This window comes from Eupeodes corollae, chromosome 1 (genome assembly GCF_945859685.1).
Source record: "Eupeodes corollae chromosome 1, idEupCoro1.1, whole genome shotgun sequence".
Taxonomy (NCBI): Eukaryota; Metazoa; Arthropoda; class Insecta; order Diptera; family Syrphidae; genus Eupeodes; species Eupeodes corollae.
Window position 1 is genome coordinate 297,050,115 of NC_079147.1, and position 20,242 is coordinate 297,070,356.

The 20,242-nt window shown below is 37.4% G+C and overlaps 1 protein-coding gene across 1 annotated transcript; it reads right to left on the minus strand.

The window, feature by feature from the left end:
- Nucleotides 1-18,582: 18,582 nt before the first annotated feature.
- On the minus strand, nt 18,583-19,977 carry LOC129942292 (putative nuclease HARBI1). The gene is made up of 2 exons (XM_056051163.1): nt 19,304-19,977; nt 18,583-19,238 (listed from the first exon to the last, which is right to left on the minus strand). Exons 1-2 carry the CDS (start codon nt 19,749-19,751, stop codon nt 18,670-18,672), a joined length of 1,017 nt encoding a protein of 338 aa, XP_055907138.1. The 5' UTR covers nt 19,752-19,977; the 3' UTR covers nt 18,583-18,669.
- Between the last annotated feature and the right edge of the window lie 265 nt (nt 19,978-20,242).

Below are 20,242 nucleotides of genomic sequence, written 5' to 3' on the forward strand. Positions count from 1 at the left end.
CGATCAATATGACATTTTTTTATGAAAACCGAAGTATAATTTGACTACCGGACAATCCTCAAAAGTCCGTTTTGGTTGTCAATATGACAACTAAGGTAGTCAATATAACAACTACGGTACTCAATATGACAACTGCGTAAGTCAATAGAGCTACTTTTTTGTGGAAACCGAAATCTTATTTGACTACCGGATAGTCACAATTTTCGATAGGTTATTTTGGCAGTCAATGTGACAACCAAATTTTCATATTGACTACCGAAGTGGTTCTCATATTGACTACCCGAAATTGTAGTCAATTTTTTAAAACAGCGTTGTCATATTGACTATTTTGGTAGTCAATGCGACAATTTGTCCAAATTTCAAGTTGACTATCGACGATTTTTAATATGATAACTTTTTTTTTCTTTTATATCTCTATATGAGCCAACGATCTTGGGTCGTTGATGAATTTAAAAAATTTTAATTTGACAATTGGCACCAGAGTGCCAATGACGACTTAATAATAGGTACAAATACCATTCTCAAACAATAGTTAAATTCAACATAACAAATCTCATTGAGATCTAAGAGCAATCAGAGATTGAACTAGTCTTATTATTTTTTAATTTCTTAACTGTCAGCTGTCAGTTAATTTTACTTGAGGGTTTCCACCACTTAACCACTCAGATGGCACATACGTATTTTACCCAGAACCGTGAATAATGAACTACTCAAGCATTTAACTTTTAATGTTGATCTGTTGGTTAATTTATAATTTAATAACTTACTTATAATATTTATTTTAAATATCTACCTCAAAGTTAATTTAATTTAAAAATAACTTCGACATAATTTTAATTTCAATATAGCAAGGTTTTTCAGACTTCCAAAAATGCGTCCATATGCAAGTAAATTTGTTTTCTGTTTTATCAGGATCAGCCCGATGGACGACGACTGCTGGCGGCGTTTATAATTATCCTGCCTCGATGAGTACTTATATAAATAAATTTATCTATAAATTGACTGAAAATTGCATCATACCAGTAGAATATTATTTTTTACCATCATCATCAGAAGTCAGAAGGTTGCATCATGTAATTATGTAAATTATATTTTTCCATATCTGGACGCAGGTTTTCAACATAACACAAAAAACCTACATGTTGGAGAAAAAAAGAACTATAAATATTGAATGTAGTTAATTTTTGTCTTCCTTTTGCTGGAATCTTTATGAAACACCATTTTTTGAAACGAAAATAATAAATAATAATATAGGGAGCTGGGTCGTGTGTACTTGTTTTTGAACGGTCAATAAATCATTTTTGAAACTAGTTTAAAAAAAGTACTATACACCATTCATTGTGCTTTGATGTGTTCCTAAACAAAGGATTATATGGAAAAAGACAATCAACAAAATATTGACTAACAAAAATTTTAATTGGAAACTATCATGTATAAAGTGTTCAAATAATAAATTCATATAACTATTGCACGGTCGAATAAAAAGGACAAAAGCTAAACAAAACCAAATAAAAGTGAATAAAAAAGTATTTCAAATATAATACAGCTTCGATCCGACTGAATACTCCTTTTTTCTTTATTTATACAGTGTCACCCGTTTAAATGCTCGTCACTATTAATTATTGACCTGAGAATATAACTTCAAACATTAAATTAGTTCGTCATAGAAATGATCCTGAACTACAAATTATTTAAATTCTTAATAATAAACTCCTGTATGGTTAAAATAAGGGGTTTTTCAATTAGCAGGGGTAGATTTTATCACCAAGTGGCGGCCATTTTGTTTTGGTGATATCTGTCAAATCGTTTGTTTATAATTCAGTTGTTTGTTGTTGTTGCCAAATCATCAAGGTTAGTAACACGTAGGTAACACGATTAAACAGCACGTCCAAATGACATAACTTTATTATCAAAATGAGTGCTCGTCAACGCAAAAGATGCGCGCATTGCCCCAATTTTACGGTTGCCCTTCATAGTTGACTATTCAACGTTTGGTGTCCAAATTTGAGACGATCGGTTCAGTGAACAATCAGCCAACACCCTTACGTTGAAGAAACGCAAGACCAACCAAGAACATCACCGAGGTCTGTGAAAGTGTGAACCACCGAGGCAGCCTATTCCTCACGTGCAAAAGAACTAGGCCTTTCGCAGACTTCAACTTGGCAAATTTTGCGTCGGGACTTGGACCTACACCCGTACAAATGACCCAGTAGTTCAAAATTAATGACCATAGACAACGCCGAGCCGTTTGTTCCCTAAATGGGTTTAGAATCGTTTGGAAGAGATCCCAATTTTGGCCGAAAAATCATCTGTATCATCATTGACATAACGCGCATAACGTCTAGGATAATTGAACCATATTAACCTAGACGATATGTGGTTTCAACAGGACAGTGCTACGTGACCCACAGTAAACGCTATTCCATTTCATTTCAAAATCTAACCGAACTTATTGAAAACCCTTACTTATTGATCACCTTAAAGGGCTACTACAACATATTCGAAGCCTAGGCCTGTAAGAAGCGGCTCTGCTTGTTCTTTGCCCTTGGAGTTAATTCAAGTACCTTGTTTTTCAAGTTGAAGTTCGTGCGTTAGGGTGACTTCTAATATGCTCACACGTCCCCACAGAACAGAAGATAAGGATGACAACACCAAGGATATTTTCGTTTTAGCAACGAAGGGAAGACATCTTTGGTAAAATATTTAAGAAAACAGCCTGCACGACAATACTTCCGATAACGGATTCAGGCTCATAGGATTTTGCTGCGAGACGAAGCGTAATGGTAGCCAGTAAGTCTTTTGCAAACGTTAACACCCACAAAGGTACTTGGAGTTCTCCGGATTAATCTACCGCCAACAAATTGACCATATTGCAATCGACAAGGTAGCACTTTCAAGACCAAAGGATAGACATGTGAACATGGCAAGAGATCGCCAAATCCTTCTCTGACCGAGCCACAAATAACCTCTTTCAAAGTTGTTTGCTTCCCAACACAATGTATCGAAAAACATACCATTATTGCCAATATGCAATCAGAAAAACCTCCTCTGATGTGCTGAGTTTCAAGCAGCCACCAACAAAGAGCCCCTGGATTATGAGGAATGTTGGCAGGAAAATACAGCAAAATACGACACGCAAGGTGGCGCTGCAAAGAAGGACTCGAGCTGCGCACGAGCTCTGTGAGTAGAAGAAGAGAGAAGAACACCGACTTCTTCCGAATTTAACCGCAGTATTGTTTGCCCGATTCTGAAAAAAGAAGACCCTCTAATCTACACCAACTGCAGAGTTTTCAATCTTCTTAACTTTTCTGCTGTAATATGTCATCATCAACATCCTGACAAGTCCTTACCAGCGTGGCTTTATACCAGGAAAGTTCACAGTCGATCAAATATTTTTATTTACTTTACTTAAGGTGGCGCTACAGTCCAGCCAGCTCGGTCCCTAACTAGCTGTCTCCAATTTCGCACGCCAAGTTGGTTGAGGTCCTCTCCCACCTGGGTGTTCCACCTGAGTCGCGGTCTTCCTCTACTGCACTGTCCCTCGGGATTGGATTTGAAGACCTTCCGAGCTAGAGCATTGATGTCCATCCGCTCTACATGACCTAGCCATCTAAGCCGTTGGACTTTAATTCTGCTAACTAGGTCAGTGTCGCTGTACAGCCCGTACAGTTCGTCGATTGATCTTCTCCTCCATTCTCCATCTATGCGTACGGGACCAAAAATCACCCGAACAATTTTTCTCTCGAAACATCCTAAGACGCTCTTATCTTTCTTTGACATGGTCCAGGCCTCAGCACCATAAATGAAAACCGGGATGATGAGTGTCTTATAGATGGTAATTTTAGATGCTCGAGAGAGGACTTTACGTCTCAATTGCCTTCTAAGTCCAATGAAGCACGATTTGCAAGAGTTATTCTTCGTTTGATTTCAGCGCTGGTGTCGTTGTCTGTGTTAAAGTCCTTAACTACTTTAAAGTTATAGCTGTCCATTGTGACGTTTTGTCCATGATGTCGTTGTTCAGTGTCCTTTTTTGATGACAGCATATACTTGGTCTTGCCCTCATTGACCACTAAACCCATCTTCTTCGCTTCCGTCGCAATGCTCAAAAACGCTCCACTGACATCACGCTTTGATCTTCCAATTATGTCAATATCATCTGCGTATCCGAGTAATTGTATGGATCTTTGGAAGATTGTGCCTCTAGTGTTGACGGTTGAGTTTTGCACAATTCTTTCCAGAACGATGTTGAAGAAGTCGCATGGCAGTGCATCGCCTTGTCTTAAACCTTTTTTGACATCAAATACATCAGTAAGATCTTTTCCGACCTTGATAGAGCAGCGCGCATTCTCCATCGTCATTCTCAAACGGATAAGTTTGACAGGGATGCCAAAACTAGACATTGCTCTGTTAAGCTCTTCCCTGTAGATGCTGTCATACGCGGCTTTAAAATCGATAAAGAGATGGAGGGTATCGACTTAAAGTTCCTGGGTTTTTTCCAAGATCTGCCGTAGTGTGAATATTTGATCGATAGTGGACTTTACTGGTCTGAAGCCATACTGTTAAGGACCAATCAGGTTGTTGACGAACGGCTTCAGACGTTCACATAATACAGCAGAGTGGATCTTATATGCAATGTTAAGGAGACTGATGTAGTTGCCGCAATTCAGAGGGTCTCCTTTCTTATGTATCGGGCACACTATGCTGAGATTCCAATCATCGGGCATGCTTTCTTCCGATGAGTTGCAGATGAGTTGGTGCATGCTCCCTACCATGCCATCGCCTGCTGCTTTGAATAGTTCGGCAGCGATGCCGTCAGCTATAGCAGCTTTGTTTGACTTAAGTTTAGATATAGCTATCTTCACTTCGTCTCTCCCTTACAGCGGAATTTGGTTCGTCATCGCCGTTATGTAATTTGGAGAAGTGATCTTTCTACTACGATGTTCCTCTGATCGTATTTACAGGTTTCGGTTCGTGGCTGGTACCCTTGGGAGTTTTTTTTACTTTTTGGTAAAATTTACGAACCTCTATCCTGTTTGTGACATCCCTCTGTCTCCTCAATCGCGGGCTTCTCATGCTCTCTTTTTTCCATCTAAGCTCTAGTCTTTTTGTGCATCGCCTTTTTGTATGCCTCTTGTTTCGCTGCGTGTGCTTGCTGGCATCCAGGGAATTCGCTGTGGTGGCCGTGTGAAACCTAGCACTTCATAGGCGGCATCTCTGATGAGAAAAGATGACGCATTGTCATGTGATTTCTTTAACATCGTCCTGGTAACAATAGTGGAGAGCTCCCACTTCTTCCCTAGAGGCGCCATCTTTCAAAAATGTATCCTATTGCTTGGATATGCTGAAGACATTGGCTTAATCGAGCGAACGCAGCTTGAGTTCAGTGTGGGGTTGAAAATGTGTTTAACGGTTAATAAGGGCAAAATATGGTACATGCTGTCATCAAGAGAGGACCTACCGCACGCACATATCGGTTAAAACGGCACCATCTACAGAAGTAGCTTTAATTGTAAGAACTTTGTCTACCTGGACTCCGCTATGAATATATAGAAATAAGAGACCCACAAAGAATTACTTGTATTAACCGCAGTTTCTTAGGGCTAAGAAAACAATTAAGTAGTTAAGCCATCTCTCAAGCAACAGCTTTATAAGACCCTTATTTTCGAATATGAAAAAAACGGATAAAAGCACCTTGAGTAGTTTAGAGTAGTTTAGGAATGATGAACTGTACTGCTGTACAGTGCAGCGTGGACAAAGATACAGCCAGAAGGATGAAAGTATAACGTCTGAGATAGCTTATCACCGTAGCATTCAGGCCCTGAATTCCCGAACTCAACATAGCGCAGTTGACGGAGGCTGCGGATCAGGTGGCGCACACAAGTGAAAAAAGACCTCATTCAACTTGAAATGCGCAATTGGAGACATCTGGCTAGGGATTGAGCTAGATGGAGAAGTTTGTTGGGTGAGGCCCAACAGGAGTTCACACAGGAGTGTATTGCGACCTTACTCGTAAGTGTAAGTACTTGATATTTACTTCAAAACTTATTTTAAAAAACATCAACGCTTGAAATAAAAGGCTTCTCAAATAATAATAAATAATAATATTTAAACGATTTAAACTATTTGCACGCGTGATAGTAAATGCGTAGGACTGGCACGCAAGAGGTCTTACATTCAATCCATTCCATGCGTTTCAAATAAGGCGTTCAGATTCGGCACAACAACCGCAGGTCCCGTCCATCCCTGAAATTAATCACACACAGAAATAGTTGTAAGTTACTAGACCCTGGTTCTCTATGAGCTTTGGTGCCACATAATTAAAATAAAACTGTATCTAGAAGACAAAGATTTGTACTTTGCAAAACTCGCTTACAATGTATTTTTAAGAACTGTTTTGAGTTTTACCCTAGTCTTTAAAATACCGGTTGCTTGGTGGTTTGAACATTTTTAAATTGGCATATTTTAAAAAAACTTCTCCTGAAAACTTAATCCCATAAAAAATTGTTATTTCGTTTGTGGAACAAAAACACTTAATTTTACTAATTGTATACGGTTATTTGAATAACTCCAAACAACAAATTATTAAAATTATAAGGAAACTGTTTAAACTTTGAAAAACTGTAAAATTGTCGCCAAAGCTAAATTCAATTTAATCTTTTAATAAACTTGTCTCAATTAAGCATTATCGTTAATAAGGCTGAGTTGCGGATGTGCAACTACCTGGAGAATACTGTTATCTATATAGCGAAAGGTAGCCATTTCCTAAAATTGTGTGATAGTGTTATTTAGGACCAATTTGAAACAAAAAATATGGTTATTGGGACAACTATTGAACGTTACGAATTTCAGGAATCACTATAAACGGCTTTGATTCAAATTTTCGATTATGCTTTTTTACGATATTCCTAACATGTCCTCGTATAATAATGCAGTTCCTAGCTTCTATATTATAAAATTCATAACCAACCCAAAACCAATAAAGAACAGATGCCAACAATGTGCACATTTTTATGTCCACTTTTGTTGAAGGTTACTTTCAATATATAAAAAATATACCTACAAAAGTTTGTATCTTTGTATCTTTTTTTTGGGTTTTAATTGCTATTTGGTTGGATATTTATGTTTAAATGACAGGACTTATGGATATGACGTCGATTGTGTTTTATTTGGGAAATATGCAACATTATTTGGAGAGAGATAAATTTAATTTTATGGTAGATAGATAGAGGGTACATATTGTTATAAAATACATAAATATTGTATTACTCAAGGCAAATTCAATATTGACAGTGGCTCGCAACTCATTTGATACAATGCATGATTAAAAACTTTATTTGGAATATCTCTTAAACTTTAAACTAGAAGAATTATTGGAACATTTTAATTCTATTTGGAAGAAAAATAAAACAAAAATTCAATAAAGAGCAAAAGCTTAGTTAAAAACATTGGTATTTTAAAGAGGCCAAAATAATAAAGAGTTTTCCAATACCGACTTAACAACTTGCCTAATCGTAGAACCTACATGGTTCATCTGTTTAAAACCTGGAGTGAGCCTGGTCTTTTTTGGGTAAAAACCGAGATTCTTACAAGTGTTTGCACTTGTTTTGCTGTCTACTAGGGCGAGAATTAAGACTTGGGGTGCGGTCACCGACTCCGAATTTCGGTATTTTTATGTTTTGCAGAAGTTGCTCCTTTATGTACTTTTTTAAGATACAAAATTTTGAATTTACTGAATAAATTGATAGTATCAGTTCGACGAATAATATACAAAATAAATTCAAAGTCGCCAAGTCCCTAATAGAAAATCCGGTATAATTCTCAATTATAATGTTTTATATTCAAATTACACTAAACATTTCTTAATTTCTGTATCAAATTAACTGCGAGCCACATTACTTGCAAAATGCATTTTTTCTGTACAAATAATTTGATATCCAGATGCTGTTCTCACATCAACCGCAAGTTGTCAAACTATGTGTGGTTATTAATGGTTTATCGATAACATACCGGTTAACCTCAAATCAATATTATGACATATTGAATAAATTTTAAAAATAGTTTCACCATACATTTCTATTATACTTGAAGAAGAAAGTTCCTTAAATTGGATTTTAAGTTATAAACAAGTATTATTAGAATTTTCTGTTTATAAAGATAGATGTTAGGCGTTTTTCCTTTTTATTTCTTAACAGAGCCCGAACTGTAAAACTTAAAATTGTTATTCGTTTTCTCTTCAGTGATAGATAGATAAATCCTTAATTTTTCCTTATTAAAGTTTAACAATAATTCTTGCTTAAGAATGAGGACTTGGCAAGTCTTCCTCTACTGCGCTGTCCTGTGGGTGCGGATTCGAAGACTTTCCGGGCCAGAGCATTGGTTTCCATGCGCTCTACGTGACCCAGTCATCTTAGTCGTTGGACTTGTACCCTTCTGGCTAAGTCTACGTCGCGGTACAGCCAATACAGCTCGTCGTTCCATCTTCTCCTCCACACCCCTTCGATGCATACGGGACCGTAGATCATACGAAGAACTTTTCTCTCGAACCGACCAAAGGTGTTTTCATACGCTTTTGTCATGGTCCATGGAAGGGGATGATAAGGGTCTTATATAGAAACACTTTGGTCCCTCGAGAGAGGACTTTACCACTCAATTGCTTCTTTAGTCCAAAGAAACAGCGGTAAGCAAGAGTTATTCTGCGTTTGATCTCAGCGCTGGTGTTGTTTTCTGCGTTTACAGCGGATCCTAGGTAGACGAAGTCCTTGACTACCTCAAAGTTACGTCTGTCGATTGTGACGTTTTGACCAAAACGTCGGTGCTGTATGTCCTTTTTTAGACGACAGCATGTACTTTGTTTTGCCATCATTAACCGTTAAACCCATTTTTGCCGCCTCTGCCTCAATACTTACAACATATGCCAGTAATTGGACAGACTTTTGAAAGATAGTGCCTCTAGTGTTGACGTGTGAGCTCTGCACTATTCTTTCAAGCACGATGTTAAAAAAATCGCATGACAGAGCATCACCTTGTCTAAAACCTTTTTTAACATCGAAAGATTCTGTTAAGTTGTTTCCAACCTTTATGGAGCAGCGTGAATTCTCCATGGTCATCCTGCACAAACGGACGAGTTTGGCAGGGATGCCAAAACTAGACATGGCTCTATTTAGCTCGTCCCTGTAGACGCTGTCATATGCGGCCTTGAAATCGATGAAAAGATAGTGGGTGTCGATTTGGTTTTTTTGGATTTTTTCCACGATCTGCCGTAATGTGAATATTTGATCAACTGTGGACTTTTCTGGTCTAAAACCATACTGATAAGGACCTATCAAGTTGTTGACGATAGGCTTTAGACGTTCATATATAACGGCAGAGAAGATTTTATAGGCGATGTTAAGTAGACTGATTCCTCTATACTTGGTGCAGTTTAGAGGGTCTCCTTTTTTCAGGATCGGACAAACAATACTGAGGTTCCATTCATCGGGCATGCTTTCTTCCGACCATATCTTACAGATAAGTTGGTGCATGCTCCTAACTAACTAATCTCTAGCTGCTTTAAAGAGCTCGGCATTCAAGCAATCCGCTCCAGCGGTTTTATTAGACTTCAGCTTAGATATGGCAATCTTTACTTCGTCTAAGTCGGGAGGACGGGATTGTTGACTTTCGTCGTCTTTGTTGAATAGATCATCCTGCCTGACAGCGGAATTCGGTTCGTCGTCGCCGTTATACAGTGTGCAGAAGTGGTCCTTCCATATCCTCAGCATTGACTGCGGTTCCACTATGATGTTACCACTTTCGTCTTTGCAGCCTTCGGTTCTAGGTTTATATACCTGTGAATTTCGTTTCACCTGTTCATAAAACTTTCGAACCTCATTCCTGCTTTTATACCTCTCAACATCTTCGACCGCACGCTTCTCATGCCTTCTCTTTTTCCTTCTGAGAAGTCGGCGTTCCTCTCGCCTCTTCTGCTCATAGAGCTCACGAGCAGCTCTCGTCCTTTTGTGCATAGGGCGTGCTTACAGAATTTATATAGGGTGGACCATCCTAGCAAACCATTTAATATCTCAATAAATCTTTTTACAGTGAGATGGCTTTCATTTAAATTTAATTGACGAATTTCCTGTAATGTCGATCATACCGCAATAAAATGTTGTATATCTTTTACTTCTCTTCTGTAACATAAATTACAGATTTGTGAAAGATCAGCTCGATGATGAAGATTTTAATTTTCAACTCGTGCTCTTAAGATATAACTTATAGCTTCAGTCGATAATTCATTATTGAAATTGTTAGCTTCTGATGGTAATTGGTGATTGAGGTTCCTATAGGTGTTCCTGGAGGATGTTAACGATGCTTTAGAGAGATGCTGAGTGTAATTTCTTTCATCAATTTTTGAAGTAACATTTGCAAACATAGAGCTCCATTCATCTACATATGACTCCAATAAAGTTAAGTTAGCTCCATGTGAGATAGCTAACTGACTCCATTCTTTGAAAAGGATGTCAGAAGATTGCAGTAGTCTTAGCAAGATTGTTTTATGAAGAATTCTTTCTTCACTCTTATAAAATAATTCCGAGTTCATTTTAAGGTTTTGAGTATATATTGGCGTTACGCCAGACTCCACGTAAATAGAATAATTTGGTGTTGAATTAGGTAATCTTAAAAAGCGTTTGAGAAAATGTCTTTGAATTGCTTCAAACTCCTCGAGAGCCAGGTATGGAAAAACTTGAGCACCGTAGTACATACAAGTGTTGACAGTTGCTTGAAAGAACCGATATTTTGACACAAGATCGATTTTTGCAAAAAACTTTGGCCATAATAAACTCAACGTAATTTTAGCCTCTTTGCTTTTTTGTTTGACATGCTTAGAAAAATGTATATTATGCGTGAACAAAACTTCGAGATATTTAAACTCTTGTACTACTTCAATAAGTTCATTGTTGAGTGACCAATTCTCTTCCGACAGCCTTCTGTTTTGACGCAATTCAAAAATCATTATTTTCGTTTTGTTTGTGTTAACATACAAGCCCCACCTCTCGCAGAAGGAGTTCAATCTGTTTATTTGTAGCTGCAGAAGTGAAAGGATTTTCAGCTAGTGCAACTAAATCATCAGCGTATAGCAAAGCTTTCACTTGGATATCGGCAAAGATTATTCCTCCTGGAAAGTCATCACAGATATCGTCGATAAACAAAGCAAACATTATTGGGCTCAAAATGCAGCCTTGTGGAACACCCGCTGTTGTTTCAAATCAATCCGAAAACTCTGATCCATCCCAAACAGGACGCTTGATGACTCCAAATATTTAAAATCATGATCAGGAATTTTCGGGAGATCCCTAGTGATGAGAGCTTATACATATTTCAAAGCCTGTCTGTTGACCTCATCAAATTCTGCTTTGAAACCTACAAAACAAGCATACATTTTCTTTTTCTTTTTAAAAGGCTTCCTTGCAATACTGGTGATCCATTGTTGAAAAACCCGACCGAAAACCAGCTTGAAACTTGCTTAGACAATTAGGGTTCTCGATCCACTTAGTGAGCATTTCGTACAGATTTGAAGTCAGAATCTTCCTCATAGTGTTAAGAATAGAGATTCCTCTGTAATTTTCCGCAAGATTTAAATCTCCTTTCTTAAAAATGGTAAAAATAACGCCTTTATTAAAGTTTTTTGGCACATAAGCATCATTAAATAACCTGTTAAAGTACTCCACAAGATAGTTTTTAAATTGATCAGTGCTGTTTTTGTAAAACTCGACAGGAATCCCGTCTATGCCTAGAGCTTTGTTATTCTTCGACTTACTCAAACTTCTTTCCAGATCACTCCAAGATATTGGACTATCTAATTCACTGACTATCAAGTTGGGAAGTGAAGAAGAAATAATATTGATTCTCATCGACCGACAAAAGTGTTTTAAAATGAGCAGCAAGTGTCTCAGCTCCGAGAGTATTCACCATATTTCTATCAATCCACCCACCTCCACCCAATTCTCGAACATTACTCCAAAATTCCTTTGAATTCTTGCAGTTAGTGAGTTTTTTTGTTAAGGTAATCCGTTTTTTCGTTGTACATAGTAGTTGTTTGTATTCCTTGTTGACATGTGGGTATATATATTTGAAAATTAAAGCGTTTGTGGATCTAAACAATTTAAGATACACAAACGATAATTTACGTGATCATTTTGTTCAACGATCAATCAATAAATATAAAGCTTTGAGTTATGTGAAATAGTTGGAAGTGATACCAAACTTAACAGTATACTTTAAGTCACCTGATATAAAAAGAAAAACTAAACCACAAAAACGGGTTCTAGCATAAAACAGGTGCTTACTTTTTTGTTGTAACACAAATAAATAGATAATCCCATCTGGATTACGAGGAACATAAAGCACTTTTAGGTCAAAACCTGCCCTTTTACCATACTCTGTTTGGCTATAACATATATGACACCCTCTAAATAGTTCTTATTGTCGATGCTGTGAAATAAACTAGATGTGAAATAAGGTTACATTTTAAGAATTGGACTTATTTCACTTTTGTCTACTGTCGATTTGTCTTGCTTTAATGTAGATTTTTGTGTTGGGTTAAAAAAAATTCAGTTGAATTATTCTTAAAAATTTTAAAATTACCAACAATATTTTTCGATGTTCAAATGGTAGACATGTGCATTCAAGAGGATACAAGCGTCCACAGGTTTTTTCTGAAAGCCCACCTCTGTCTATCAACTCCTATTCTCACCTTCCCGTGGTGAACATCGGGTGCCTAGTACTTCAACTGGAGATTGGGTTCCAACCCCAGTGAAAAGTTGTTGGATGCAGCAAACGAGAGAGGTGGGTAGAGATGTTTCCATTAAGGCACCTCTTCTTATACAGACGGCAGCGAAGAAATTCCCAAAATGGAATTAACGGACGGTGGCGTCTACAGTTCCAGTAAGGTTGAACTACTAAGTGAACACCTTATAGGGCTTCTACGACTTATTCGGAACCCAGGCCTATAAGGAGACGTTTTATTCAGCTCATCGTCCTTGGAGTTATACTAAGTATCTGGCCATCCAGGTTGGGGGTTGTGGCCGTCGGGGTGACTTCCTGGCCACGTAAAAGCTTTCATAGTTGCGAAGCACCAACAAGCCTCGGATACGGACGGATTTACTATTGACAACCTACGCGAACGAATTAAGGACAACGAACTTCGGATATGCACGTGGAATGTTAGGTCCCTTAACAGACCACGTGCCGAAAAATTTGCGGAGGCCCTAGACTGCTATAAAGCAGACATCACAAAAGAGGACGAAAAACTGCGACATTTACTATGGTAACTGCTACCGAGAAAACTAACAGCGTTTATTTGGATGCGGCTTTGTCATTGGAGCCAGATTCAGGCAACAAGCCTTAATAAGCTATAATTGCATTAATGACACCCTCATGATCATCCGCATCAGGTAATTTGGTAACATAAGCCTAATATGTGCACACGTCCCCACAGAAGAGAAGGATGACAACACCAAGAATATGTTGGTCGAGCCCTTGGACAAAATATATAAGCAGTGTTATAGTTAAGTAGGGAAGACCTTTAATAAAGTATTTGAGAAAACATCCTTCACGACAACACTTACGATAACGGATTCAGGCTCATAGGATTGCTGTGGGGCGAAATGAATTGGTAGCCAGCAAGCGTTTTCCACTCGTCAACATCAACAAAGTTACTTGGAGTTCTCCAGATCATTCTAATGTTAATCAGATTGACCATATTGCGATCGATGCCAGACACGCTTCCAGCATCATGGATAACCGAACTTTATGAGTAGCTGACATCGAATCGGACCACAACCTCGTTGGAGCCTAAGTAGCACTTCGGGTTTCCAGACCCAAGGCAAAACAGGGCCATGCCGGTAGAATGTACTACGTCGAACGGCTACAATCGCAAGAGATCGCCAAATCCTTTTCCGACCGACTTAAAACTACTGAATATCGAAAACTATATTTTCTGTGAAATAAAAAATATTTTTAGTTTTTGGAAAGCTCTTTAAGTTGGAAGCAAATTTTAACCAAGTTTTAGTACTGTTTTTCTTGTTAGGTTTTTATTTTTTGTAAAAAAAACTGTCAATTCGATTTTTCTCAAAATGTTGCTGATGTTGTCAACAATACTTTTTAACAGATAAAAGTAGTTTAAAACCAATATCTTTAGGTTTTGAAAAGACATTTAAGTCGAAAATCAATTTTACCAACTTTTGTTAAATTTTCTTTTAAGTTTTTTTTATTTTTTTGTAAAAAACAAAGTCAATTCAATTTTTCTCAAAATTTAAACGAATGTTAAAAATTATATTTCTTGTAAAATGAAATAAATTTGAAGCCAGAATTTCAAGTTTTTGAAAAGATATTTGAGTCGAAACGTAATTTTTACCAACTTGTTGTGATTTTTTTTTTTCAGTTTTTATTTTTTCTAAAAAAAGCTGTGGATTTAATTTTTCTCAAAATATTATCAGATGTTGAAATCGTTATTTTTCTTTACACAGAATTGTTTTGAAGATGAAATCATTTTTTATTCGTAAAATTTTCGAGGTAACAAAATTTGATTTTTTGTCCAAAAATATATTTGTTTGCTATCACTTCACAATTTATAATATGAAATAAAATTCAAGTCTCTAGCGTTATTGGCTCGTGAGATATTTGAAGTCGATACCTCTTCTGGTTCTTGAGCTATGGAAGACGAAAAACGTCGCGAACGTACGTACACGCGCACGCACAGATATCTTTCCTAACATCTTTTATTTTGACTCTAGGGACCTTGAAACGTCGAAAAATGTCAATTCAACTAATCGGACACATTACAGTACTTTCTATGTGAAGTTAATAAAGCCAAATTTATTTTATTTCACTTTGAATTGTGTGGTTGGTCATTAATGCAAAGATACTCTGCATACACTCAACCTCCAACTACCCCAAATCCTATACCTAAGCAGGGGGTTACATCATCACCGTAACAGCAAGCTGATCTTATTACTCAGAATAGTTTGGCCTTATATCACTTTATCAGAGAGCAATATGACCAAATTTTGAAAGTTAGATGGCCTTGTTTCATTTGACCTTATTTCACGGCACCTAAGAACCCGTACCCGTGGTGTGTTGATCGTAGGACTATCATGCTTAAGGTCTTGGATCCGATCCCTGGCTGTGCTAACACATCTTGCGACGAATTGACAAATCCTCTAAGAGTAATTCTTGACAGTTGTATACGTTCAAGTTCAAATACAACATATCCACAAGGTCTAATCACAAAGGATAAGCTACAATGGGCTGCAGGACCAGATGGTATAATACCAGTCGAATTACAAAAGGCTTCTGATATAATTGCACCAATCCTTGAGGCAATTTTTACCAGCTGTCTTTACCTGGTCCATGTTCCCTCGGCAAGGAGAGAAGTTAAAGTTGTTTTTATACCTAAAGCAAGTAAATGCTCCCAAGTCAATCTTAAAGATCTACGACCTATAAGTCTATCATCATTCCTTCTTAAGAGCCTGGAAAGATTGATTGATATCCATTTAAGGGCACGTATCGATACAAGACTTCTGTCTTCGTCGCAACATGCCTACTGTAAAGGTAAATCGGTGGAAACAGCGTTACACACTTGAGTACGCACCATCGAATATTCCCTCCATCATAAAGAGTTCACTATGGTTGCTTTCCTTGACATCGAATGTGCCTTTAACAACGTGGACACATCTGCAATCACTACTTCACTGACATCTCTAAATGTAGAGAGTTCGCTTCGGGAGTTAATTCATTTAATGCTTACTAGCAGAATAATTAACTCAAAACTGGGCAACTCTTCTAGCAGACGATTCGTTAGTAGAGGGACACCGCAAGGTGGTGTTCTATCCCCTCTCCTCTAGGTTCTAGTGGTGAATGAAATCCTAACTAGTCTGGATGCGGAGGTTTTCAGAGTGATAGCTTATGCGGACGACGTTGCTATAGCAGTTTCAGCAAAGCATCTTAATATCCTAAAAGAACTCTTACAAAATGCCTTAGACAGACTAATACTTTGGGCTGATCGGTGCTACTGTAGCACTCTTTTCTTGCAAAAAAGCTATTGGTAATAAATGGGGTTTACAACCCAGAATCACGCATTGGCTATACACATCGGTAATCAGACCGATTTTAACGTACGGTGTGGCAGTATGGTGGACTGCTTTAGAGAAAGGTATAAACAGGGATAAGTTAAATAACGTCCAACGTTCAGCCTGCCTATGTATAAGCGGATCGCTTCGCACGACCCCGTCTGCGGCACTGGACACCTTGCTCTACCTTACACCTCTTGACATATTTAGCAAACAAATAACTGCAAAATCTGCTATTCGCCTCAATGCTTCGTCGCAGTGGACTAACAACAACATTGGCCACTCCGTAATTCTATGGTACTTAGAATCAATTCCAAAGCACACAGACTACACCATCCCCCAACTACAATTCGACAGAAACTTCCAGATTTCTACACCTACCAGATCTTTTTGGGAGGATAGGTCATTCTTGGAGGAACAAAAGAAGGGATTGGTGGAGGTGTGTACTCTGAACGACTGAAACTAAGTCTCTCATTCCGCCTTCCCAATCATTGTACCGTGTTCCAGGGGGAACTTTTGGCGATAAAAGAAGTCTTATCTTGGCTCAAAGAAAACGTGATATCAACATCTGATATCCGTATTTTCTCTGACAGCCAGGCCGCTATCAAATCTCTGGACTCTGTCTCTACAAACTCTATAACAGTCCATAACCGTCGATCATCTCTAATGGAGATGGCGCAACAGTTTAATATTCACTCTTTGTTGGGTGCCGGGCCATAGAAACATTCCAGGTAACTGTAAGGCAGATGAACTCGCCAGGAACGGTACAGTACAGCCCATCCTACCACGTTTGGCAAGTACTGGCATACCAATCGCTACTTGTAAACTGCTACTAATGCAAGACGCTGCGAGGAGGGCAGGCACCAGGTGGAACAACATCACCACTTGTCAAGTCACAAAAAACATCTGGCCAACACTGGATTTAAAACGTTCAAGGTGCTTGCTCTCTCTAAGCAGATCGCATATAAGCTCGATAATAGGTGTCATAACCGGACACTGTCTAATAGGAAAGCACGCCACGAGCTGTATGGACGAGGAAGAGGAAGAAACGGTTTTTAATCTTCTCTGCACATGCCCTGCTCTAGCTCGAAAACGCAAGAATTACCTAGGAGAATTCTTCTTTAACAATCTAAACGATCTAAATCATATCGGTATAATCAGCCTCTCACGTTTCGTAAGGGACTCAAGCTGGTTCCATTGAGCTTAGGAGGAAGCCTCATGTGGTATCCATCTTGGACAGCCACTATAACCTAACCTAATTCTTGACATGAAAAGTGCTTCCTCAAATTCGCTGGTCAAATTTGCCAAAAAACCGTAGGTCCCAAAATTCCCTGAATTGAAATGTTTAAGAGTTGTAAGCCTTGCTCTTAGTTCTCAACGTATTGTCCCTAATGATTTATTTAGTTAAAAACCTAAAAAAAAAACTCTACTAAAAATTGTTTTGTTTTAATATGTTTTGAATTTTCGCCTCGAATATCTTTAGATCCGAGAAGGATATTAATTTCAAACTTATTAAATTTCATCTCTAACTAAATTTTTCTGTTAACGTTGGCAGTGTTTTTTACACAAACTACATTTGTTGAACGGCTCGAATATCTTACCAAAAGAACACCTTGGGTGGTATGCGAAATGCTTTGTCTCAGTCTCATGAGATTGAGCTCTGAGAATGAGCTCGAGATTGTGAGATAGAGCATTTGCAATGAGACAAAGCTCAATTCGGTATGCAAGAGCTTTGTCTCATCTCACTATCTCAGTCTCAAAATGTCTTCTTCAAGTGAAAGTAGTGTTTATGATAACTTTTCAAAAAAAAACGATGATACAAATATTTTTTTTGTGAATTTTATTAAAAGAAATATAGTGCTTTTGACAAAAAGTCAAACTCCTGATCTAAAAAAAAAGAAAAAAAATGCTTTAATAGCATTCAAATCGGAGTTTGAAAAAAAATTTGGCAAAAATATTGAAATAAATCAAATTTCAAAAAAAATTACAAATATCAAAATAAGAATAAAAGAAAAATGTGATCGCAATAAAACGGGAAATAGAAAAATAAAACTTAAGTCATGGGAAAAGGATTTATGGGATTTAATCAATGGTGGGTCTGAAAATCCGAATCCGGTGCTAAATAGGCTCGAAGGTAAAATACAATTGTTTTTTATAATAATTGTTTGATTTTTCATTATGAATATTTTATTACAGGAGCAGAAAGTGTAGCCATAAGCAGAGACGAATCCTCTAATTCCGTTTCAAATGCAACGAAAATTTTGAAGGATTCGTCACGGAAAAGAAGACATGCTAATAATGAAATAGAAGTTTTATCAAACTACGAGACGGGGGAAACGAGGGATCTTTCATTAACTGATTTACAGAGGCTAATTTTACTGAAGCAAAATTTAGTGTTAACCAAAAAATTAAAACTCCTTGAAAATAAAGTTACACAAAAAAATGAAATTTCTTTTGAAAATTTTTAAGGGAAACAATTACATAATGTACATACATATCTTATAAATAAAACTCTTGATATTTATGTTATTTTTGTTTTTATTTAAAAAAAAATGTGCACAATCTAACGGTTTTGGTTGAGCAAAAGCCTCGCAATTTCGTTTCTTTTGCTCTGACCAGCTACTCTGAGAAGAGAATCTCTCCTTGATGTGTCATTGGGGGGAAAGAGAGGGGTATGTTCTTCTTCTTCTATATCCATTGGAGCATCCATCTGGTTTTCCTCATTTTCATCCCCACCCTGGAATGCTTTTGAAATGTTGTGCAGAATAAAACACGACATTATTACCTTTGGTGCGTTGCGTGTTGCCACTCTTAATTTATATTGCAGACAAGGAAATTTTTGTTTAAGCTGGCCAAATACTCTCTCAATAATAACTTTTTCTTGCGTTAGAATATTGTTAAAGTTAACTTCAGCGGCACTGACAGGGTTCCGGTACGGAGTCATTAAAAACGGAGTAATTCCATAGCCCTCGTCGCCAATGAGTATAGTTGATGAACTTTCAAGGAGAGTTTGGTAAATTTCAGAATTTTTAAAGATTCTCGAATCATGTACCGACCCTGGCCAAGAGATGTCAACACTCGTAAACAGTTCCGCTCCGTTGCATGTCGCTTGAACATTTATTGAATGAAAACCTAACACAAAATAAAGAGAATTATTAATTATATTTTTGAGAACACTCAAACTTTGTGTTATCTACCTTTTCTATTTACAAATTCATCACTGTGACGGATAGGCTTTTTAATGCGCACGTGAGTGCAATCAATTGCTCCAATGCAGGATGGGAATTGATACTTATTTAGCCAAATTACTTTTTCGGCATCTGTCTGCTCCAACGTATTCGGAAATTTAATCCAGTCCTCTTTTTTCCTTACAATTTTTTCACCAACTTCGATGATGATCCTAGATACCGAACTTTGGTCGATTCCGAAATCTTCGGCAATTCCGCTTTGGAAACCAGGATCAGCAACGAATCGTAGAAAAACCCTCATTCTGGTTTTATTAGATAAACGACCACCCCGAAAAGTATCACTACTTTGAAAAAAATAATCTGTTAAGGCCTCAATTTGAGTTTGGGTAAACCTATAAAGAATTTTATAATTTCCTGTTGACTCAACAGGAGCAAAAATATTCATGTACTCAGCCATTGTTATTCCTGAGACAACTAATTTCCAGTCTCAACATTTTACGAGCTTTGGCTCATTTGAATGAGACAACGCTTTCTTTCTGCATACGGAAACATCTCAAATGAGATAGATCTATAAAATGAGATCGATCTCATTTTTGTGAGATTTGTCTCAAAACAATTTTGCATACGAAAGCTAGCAAAAGCTCAAAATAATGAGATTTGAGACTGAGACAATGCATTTCGCATACCACCCCTTGACTCCAAATTTTTAGTGCATGTTTTCTAAAGTTCTCTAAATGACAATTTGGCTTATACAAAATTGGAAAATTATTAAAATCCCAATATACATTTATCGATGTGTGTCACATTCCAGCCTCTTTGTTTAAAGTATTGTTTGATTTTTAAAAACCTCACTCAAGACTTTATTATAACACACAAAAGACAAAAGAATGTCAACATTTACAGGAGAATAAATTCAGTCGAAACTAAATATCAAATTAAAACTTTATG

Coding starts and splice junctions, on each gene's coding strand:
- LOC129942292 (XM_056051163.1), bottom strand. CDS start 19,751: ATGGCTGAGTACATGAATATTTTTGCTCCTGTTGAGTCAACAGGAAAT. Junction 19,239..19,303: donor TGAATTTGTAAATAGAAAAG/GTAGATAACACA, acceptor ATTTTGTGTTAG/GTTTTCATTCAATAAATGTT.